This window comes from Cryptomeria japonica, chromosome 4, assembly GCF_030272615.1.
Source record: "Cryptomeria japonica chromosome 4, Sugi_1.0, whole genome shotgun sequence".
NCBI classification, from domain to species: domain Eukaryota; kingdom Viridiplantae; phylum Streptophyta; class Pinopsida; order Cupressales; family Cupressaceae; genus Cryptomeria; species Cryptomeria japonica.
The window spans coordinates 241152869-241161425 of NC_081408.1; the positions used below are offsets into that span (position 1 = coordinate 241152869).

Here is an 8557-nt window from a genome sequence, read left to right on the forward strand (position 1 = left end):
ATTTAAAACCCTAAGGCTTGGCCCTAAATCCAGACGACCAACTAACTGACAAAACCCTAAAAACAAAAGCGAAAACGAGCGAAAAACAAGCAAAATGAGGGGGTCCCCATTTGGTATGGGGCGATGTGTGAAATGGTCACAACAGGTGGGCACGTAAAGCGCCTCTCCCCTACTGACCAAATAAAAATTGACACCGTCATAGATCTATCGTGTACGATATATGTTGGCTGAGGAAGATGTGCTTAACAGGGGTAAAACGGGGACAGGAATGGTCTACATTCGTTCAAAACTGTTGAACTCATCTACACCATTCCATCCTCGATTTTTCTGCCCTCCCCTTTTCGCCAGTCGTTTCAATCATTCGTAACAGAATAATATTTTCACGCCGATCTCGATTTAAAAATTATACAACCGACAAGATTAAAATATAAAATGTGACTTAAATTTAGTTTTTAAGGGTTTTATCCATTCGATTATTGTGATCCACTCAGCCTGCCATGTTTTCTGCTCCGATGGTGACGCATTAGTTTAGCTAAGGTTAATTTCAAATATAAAATTTCCCTCACTTTAAATGGCGACCCAAAAAGAGAAGACGAAGCGGATGGTATTACTGCGGCTCTGGTGCTAACTAGAAAGAAGGGCATTTGGGCACATTTTATCTGTCTCCAAAATGATGGTTCCATGGGCGGCTTTAATTTCAGCTTTGTTAGTTGCGGCCGTGGGGAGGAATATTGGTGTAGCAGCGTCTGGGGGTTGCCATATTAGTGCCATATTCAACTTCGGAGATTCGAACTCGGACACAGGGGGACAGGTGGCTGGGCTGGGCTTGTCCTCCCTGCTGCCCAATGGAGAGACTTTCTTCAAAAGGCCCGCTGGAAGAGTCTGCGATGGCCGCCTCATCATCGATTTTTTAAGTACGTTATGCATCTTTCGTTGAACAACGCCTTGGCTCATTCATTTTCATTAACATTTGATGTGTATAAACAGGTGAGGGTATGCAATTGCCGTTTTTGAGTCCGTATTTGGAGTCCGTGGGCTCAAATTTCAGTCACGGCGCAAATTTCGCAATCAATGGGGCCACTGTAAGTCGCACTGGAAATACTTTTCCTCTGCCGGTGCAAATCGACCAGTTTAAGCGATTTAAAGCCCGGGTTTTGGACATTATTTCTCGAGGTATATATGTATATATTCTCTCTATATGTATATATGCTCTGTGTGTATGTGTATATGTGTATTTTATTGGCAAAATCATAAGCTTAAGTTGATGTTTATGGCAGGTGAGAATGGGGGGAACCTCCTTCCAACATGGGAGGCTTTCGAGAAGGGGTTGTATACGATTGACATCGGCCAAAATGACATTTTTCACGCCTTCACTGGCAATCTCGCGCTGCACCAAATTATCAATTTTGTGATTCCTCAGACTGTGGACGACATCAAATCTCACTTGAAGGTAAATTTTACCCGTTTGCTACTTTTGTAATTCTTGCACATTTTGAAATTAGGTTTTCGAGCAGAATTTCTATTCCAAACAGGTGAAAGAATTACATGACCTTCAGGAAATCTATATTTGAAAGTTCTAATTTCGTTGATAAAAAGATCGCACTGAAATTGGGGATCATTTGTTTCTCAACACATATTTAGCTATTTCCAGGATTTATTGAACACACGGGATGAAATTGGGGCTGTTGCTGTAGATTTTGTGAGGGCTTAGAAAAAAGAAAGGTGTGCCGACTGATCGTATAAATTTAGGTTTAAAAATAAATAGTAAAATCTCACTTTTAGCTAATTCAATTCACGATGGATCATACTCCATGATCTGAAACAATGAATTATTTACACGATCAAATTCAGAAATTATAAATTAATTTATCATATATTAGGAAAATTTCACGCATTTAAAATCTTACCTATTTAGCAAATGACTTGGCCTCGTAAAGCAGACGAATTTGGAACAATTTTCGTATTCTTTCCCAATATTTAAAAATAAATCTGTCAGGTTCTTTCTGCAATGACGGAATTTTCAATGAATTGATTAAGGCCACCTGTTCTTTTCACAGAGGGTGAATTGTGATAAAGTACATTGCTAATAATTTCCTGTCCTTTTTACAGAGAGAACTGTTTAACTGTACATTGCTAGTAATTCTCTCCTTTGTACATAGTCAATTGTATTATTGTACGTTGCTAATATTCTGCCTTCTTTCAACAAAGTGAACTGTGTTACTGTACATTGCTAATAATTATCTATCCTTTTTACGGCCCCTTTTTACAGAGTGAACTGTGATACTGTCCATTGTTAATAAAAAGTATTAAAAAGAAAAAACAGATAGTCATTACTTGGTGCAGGTTTTTCCATTACTCAGTGTTTGGTGCATGTGGTGATGACAGAAAGTGAGGGACACAAGTACTGGAGGGTCAGTTTCTTAACCTTCCATTATCACTTCTCCAAAATCTGTTTTAGTTTATTTATTAAAGAGTAAATTAAAAATACGTATAGATTTATTATATTTTATAAAAATGTTATTATGCAAGAGTAAATTTTGTTGAAGTATTTATTAAGGTTAGTTTGGAACTGAAAATTTAATTTAATTATAAAATATTCTTTTGTTTATCATGAGTGCTGAAATATAATGTCTTTTATTGAGTTCTTAAATTAATTATGTATGAACTAATGAGTTTTTGGATTAATTTATTATAATTGAATTCTTAAATTAAATTGTTAGATAGGTTATTTTGTATGAACTGGAGAGCTTTTAGATTAACTTATTATAGTTGAGTTCTTAAATTAATTTATCAGATAAGTTACTTTGTTACACCCATTAAAAAAACAAAGCTACTTTGTTACAGATATTGAATTTATAAATTAATTTTGTATGAACTGATGAGTTTTTAAATTAACTCATTATAACTGAATTCTTAAATTAACTTGTCAGATAGGTTAATTTGTATGAACTGGTGAGTTTTTATATTAACTTATTGCCAATCAGCTCTTAAATTAACTTGTCAGATAGACTATTTTGTTGCAGTTTTTGACTCTATAAATTAATTTTGTATGAACCAATGAATTTTCAGATTAATTTATTATAACTGAGCTCTTAAATTAACTTGTCTATAGGTTAATCTGTTAGAATTGAACTATTAAATTATAACTTGATAGGTAGATTAATTTGGTAGACCATAGTGCTGAGCTGTGAGGTTATAGAGGTGGATCAAATGAGCTAAATATATTGTTTTTGACCCATATTAATTCCTTCCACAGTTTTATCCATAATTTTCTCCAACAAATTTGTTGAAATTGAGCTCTAAAATTATTGACTTTGAGTAAATGAGGTCATAAATACAACTTACCTTAAGAAGGCAAAACAAAATTGAAGATCCTACAAACAGTGATATCTTTTTCTATTAGATTCTTATAAGATGTTTGAACACACAATTCTTACTCCCTGAATCACAGCTAAACATATTTGAATATGTGTATAAACTCATTAATTCAAAAAAAAAATTAAGTGAAGATATGATAAAAGGAAATCTTATTATAAAAGATCTCCGTTCCTTTTCTCAGGCAAAACAAAAAATTTCATTAATAGAACAAAGTTAAAGAATAGGAGTTTTTTCAGGACATGGTGGATACAAATTTTTATTCTGAATTGACATAAAGTGAGACAAACGATGTAGAATTATAGTTTATTAGTCACAGCGCAAGATCATGCGAGTGGCGGATTGCAATGGGCACCCGTGAATGCTTTTGTCTCCACTCCCTTAATCTATATCGGTTTTGGAGTTTGTGTTTGTTTTGATGAGAACCCAGTTGTTTGATATTGCAGGATTTGTACAGTGAAGGAGGTCGAAACTTCGTGGTTCACAACACGGGACCATTGGGCTGTTTACCACGAATTCTTGCAGGCATTCGCAGTGATCTGTCAGAACTGGATAAGAATGGGTGCGCTGTAGCCTACAACAACGCCTCTCAGACCTTCAACGCCCTGCTAAAAGCTGCCTGCACTCAGCTCACGTCAAACCTGCCACAAGCCACCATTGTTTATGTAGACATTTACTCCATCAAATATGCCCTCATTGCAAATGCATCACAATATGGTATTGCTCATTCTTTTATAATATGTAAAAATTCAACTTTTGGGTTGTCTTCTGTGATAATAATATAATATTTTGGTTTTGAGTGCACAGGGATTGAGCATCCGCTGGCAGCATGTTGTGGGTACGGAGGTTTGCCATATAATTTTAATGATAAAGTGCGGTGTGCACAGACGGAGGGCAATGTTAATGGGAGTGTGGTTATAGCTGGGTCTTGCAAAAACCCTTCTAAATCCGCGAATTGGGATGGAACTCATTATACAGAACGAGCAAACTTTCTTGTCTGGTCAGAAATTATGTCTAGCAAATATTCTCACCCTCCCCTCTCTCCTTACCAAGCATGCTATTAATTTTGAGCTGATGCCTAATCCCTTCTCTGAATAATACTAATCTCACAGACATCGAGTGTTCACTGGTTTTCTGAACTTGGCGAAAGTGTTCAAATCTATAAAGTTTGAGAGATTCTTACTAAAACCCAAAGTTTCTAGTTCTTTTGAATTAGAGTAGTGATTTCTCATTTTATAATTTCATTGATCTCAAAATCTTTCAAGGTTAAAAGTCCTTAGAGGGTCTGGTCAGGTTCGACTTTTGGGTAAATTTGATGGAGCTGTTTAAGAAGGAGGCTTGTAGTTTAGATGTATGTTTGTTCAAATTGTTGTAATCTGCAATATAAAAGAGGAAATGCCACATCTATGTATGCTGACATGCTTCTGTAAAAAAAAATCTTTCCAAGTTTGTTGGTCTTTCTCTATGTACAACTTGGATCAAATTTTACAATTTTCTTTAGAATTTTAATTTAAATGTAAGATTATGTATCCAGACATTGTTTTTTTTTTCAGGAGAAGTGTTTAAACACAAAGTCTTATACAAGTTTAAGGTCTTGAAGCAACATTTTTTTCTTAAAATTTTACTATGAATGTAAGATTTCTTTATCTATTGGGTGTATATTGTTTAATTTCTTTGACAAGTGTTTATAAAAAAGATAAATCTCTAGACAAGTTTTGATTTTTTAAGACACTAATCAAAAAGTTTTTTTTAGATTGGTTGTACACTGTTTAAACTTTCTGGCTAGAAGTGATTTTAAAAACACAAAGCCTTAGACAAGTAAATGTCACAAACAACAATCTAAAAGTTTTTTAAAATATTTTTTTAAATGGTTAAAAACTACTCACTAAAATGATGTCGGTGAAAAATATATATTTATTAGTAATTGTAATTTAATGTGTAATAGGTATGTTGATGGTCATGCATAATTAAATGTAGTTTTCTTATAGTGTATAGTAGATTGATATGTCTTAGAAAAGTTATTTTGAAATGGATTTTATCATATATACATTTTAGTGGTATACTTATTTTATGTTAAAGAGGTGGACTATTTCAATTTGTTTCAATGGATTAGCTTAATGAACATTATATGGTAGTCATATTCTTGTTTGGTGTCACATATGCACTATTTTTCTTGTGTGCATAACCTTCATATGTCAAGGTAGGGCACGATCCATGCCATTTTAAGGAGCAAGTTAGTGGCATCTACCTTGAATTATTAAAATAATTAGCTTTAAATCGGGCAACTTTGTATACACTTAGAACAATTATTTCTTTTACCTAGGTCTTATATACCTTTTATTTTCTTAACTTTCACCTATATTTCTACTACTTTCAACAAATCTATGTGTCACATCCCCATGTATGGTTGTGAAAGGGGTCAAGTAAGGACACATGAAAGGAATTATAAGGAAAATATCCTCTCCTATAATAGGTGACAAAATATTTGATTAGAGGCAAGGCATCCTAGCCTTGAAATTAATCATGTTGGTAGGTTGGTGTGGCTTGCATTCACATCCATTGATTGGGTATGACGAGCATTAAGATGACAATATGGATGCCCATCATCTCATAAAGATATTTTTGATAGATTAAAAACCCTAACTCCACAACCCTTGATGATATCCTACTTTGCCTATGCAAAAGTGAGGGTGTTTGAATAGGTTATGTACTTCCATCAAAGTTTAAAGGATAGATAAATTCCTTGAGATGACATGAAGAGGAAGGAAGTGAGGTATAGGAGTATTTGAAGAAAGTTCAATGTCCAACGAAGTTAGGATACAAATTCGCCTCTTGTGCAACAACAAGAAAGAAGGAAGAAGAGATAAAATGAAAGCACCAAAAAATGAAAAGGGTTTGAATAGTTATTTGGGTTACACTTGCCATTTAGTAGGAAATGATGTTGGTTGCCCAACTTTAGATCCAAGTCATCTAATATCCCTCATCAAAATTTTTCTAGGACTTCTAAAGTTAGCAAAAAACCCAAATACATGGATGGTTTTGATTTAGAGAGTACACCCATGTTACAAATTGGAAGAAATTTGTTCAGTAATGTTTCAAAGATACCAAATCATAGAACTCCCAAAAGCACATTGACCAAGCGGAGAAGGGTAAGAAAACGATAGGAGAATTAGTCCATGGGTATGAGGATTGTTGCAAATACCCCATCAATGAAATAACATGGCAAATTTGTACCCACCATTACAAATTGATTGGAATTACTACTTATTATGTATTGCTATTCTTGTGATGAAAAATTATCTAGTATCCATAATTCTTTTTAAACTTGTACACAATGTAGTAGTTGTTATCCTAAATCTGGATGTGAGCCATGTAGGTGAATGATTAACCAAAATTGTATAAATTATCTAGTTTTTAGTCTAGCAAGTCGGAAAAATAATAACTGATAGTTTAAATAATATAACACATCTCTCTCCCTATGCATATGGTTAACTTGTATGTATGCAAAATGTGGAAGTTACACAAGGCAGATGGATTTTTTAATTAAATGCCTCAAAGAAATGCGGCCTTAGGGAGCACCATGAGGGCATGATATCTTTAAAAAAAGGGTTCATTAAAAGATCTTAAATTTTTTTTAATTAGATGACTAATAGCTGTTAATGCATGGTAGCTTATGCAAGATAAGATATTTCTAACCTTCCTTGTTCTGTTATTTACATGCTTCATGTCTAAACTTATATTGCATATGATTATCGGATTTTACAAACATTGCTTAGCATATTAAATGCTATAAGTTATTGGGTTATTAGCCAATACATACTTGCTATCGGGTGCATAACTATTGGCACCGATCCACATCTGTTATCGGGCTTAATCATCGGGCATATTTGTTATTGGGCTTAATACATACACCACTTCATTTGGAATTAACAGTGGTTAACAACTGCACCGGTTGGATTACATACATCGTGCATTTTGAATTATCGGTGTTTACATGAACCGATTCATTATCTTGATCAATCATTATATTATATTACAATATGCTATCGAGGTTTTTAACCGATAAATAGCCTTGTGTTAATAGTATAATTACAAAGGCACCGATCAATGGGTGCATTGATCGGTCATGCCTAAAAGGCATGACCGGTCAATACACCAATTGATCGGTTGCCTAAATGATATATATACCAATTGAATTCATTTGGAGGAGACATAGAAAACATAAAATGATCTCTCTCTTTCAGACCTGCAGATAAAATCAGAATTATTAGACTTCAACATAATTCCTCATATACACTTATAGCATACATAGTTCATAACTTGTTCTTTAATTGAAATTGAAATAACTTTACAATAGCAACCTACCTACTTGCACTCAAAATCAGATGCTTGGAGAAATATGATGAGAGGATTTATACTCATAAAAATTGTAAAAGTTATGAAATATGGTTTTAGTTAGTTTAGGTTTATTTAAGTCTTATGAACAACATTTTGAATCTTTATAGGCTTTCCCAATCCATTGGTGTTGCTAATACATTCATGGCAGAATGTAAGAATTTGACAAAAGTCATTCCTAACTGATATTTGTACTCATTCATGTTCGCCTTATGTTGACAAATTTGTTCTCGTTTGAACAAATGAATTAAATGATAATTAGATGTTGGGGGCCAAAAGTATAATACAAAAATGGATATATGTATATATCATTTATTATACTATCATAGCTTACCAATTATGATATCTTATATAGCTTAATTTATGATGGATGCTATTCTAACTCGAATTATATTTCAGAGTACATGTATTTGATTGTAGTAGAGCATCCATGCAAACTTTGTATATTGATGGAATTATTGCTAGCTTGAAATAGCAAGGTGAATTGTTTTGTTATAAGGTCCTATCAGGCACAAATAATGCTAACCAATAAGCAGGAGGGATAAATGTTCTTACTAGCTAGAAAATCATCATTGTTTCTTAGATAATAGCTAAGGTCATCTTTAATTTGAATTATGGCTAGTGTAAACATTGTTTAAACCATGAATTTGACTAGTACAAGAATATTTAGTTGCACTACAGGGTAAATAAAATTAGAAGGATTAGAATATTATTATTACTAACATCATTGGGCATGTATCTTGATATGATGACGATATTACAAATACAATATTCTCTTTGTTTTAAG

At 33.5% G+C, this 8557-nt stretch overlaps 1 protein-coding gene across 1 annotated transcript; it reads left to right on the forward strand.

Moving 5' to 3' along the window:
• Positions 1 to 243: 243 nt before the first annotated feature.
• LOC131065506 (GDSL esterase/lipase LIP-4) lies at positions 244 to 4904 on the forward strand. The gene is made up of 5 exons (XM_058000009.2): positions 244 to 914; positions 988 to 1173; positions 1278 to 1450; positions 3822 to 4092; positions 4183 to 4904. The coding sequence occupies exons 1-5, from the start codon at positions 671 to 673 to the stop codon at positions 4437 to 4439; spliced, it is 1131 nt and encodes a 376-aa protein (XP_057855992.2). The 5' UTR covers positions 244 to 670; the 3' UTR covers positions 4440 to 4904.
• The last annotated feature ends 3653 nt before the right edge of the window (positions 4905 to 8557 follow it).

What these genes read in the sequence shown, in the direction of transcription:
- LOC131065506 (XM_058000009.2), top strand. Translation starts at nt 671, where the DNA reads ATGATGGTTCCATGGGCGGCTTTAATTTCAGCTTTGTTAGTTGCGGCC. An exon ending in CCTCATCATCGATTTTTTAA is followed by an intron (nt 915 to 987) that starts GTACGTTATGCA and finishes GTGTATAAACAG; the next exon opens with GTGAGGGTATGCAATTGCCG. An exon ending in ACATCAAATCTCACTTGAAG is followed by an intron (nt 1,451 to 3,821) that starts GTAAATTTTACC and finishes TTGATATTGCAG; the next exon opens with GATTTGTACAGTGAAGGAGG.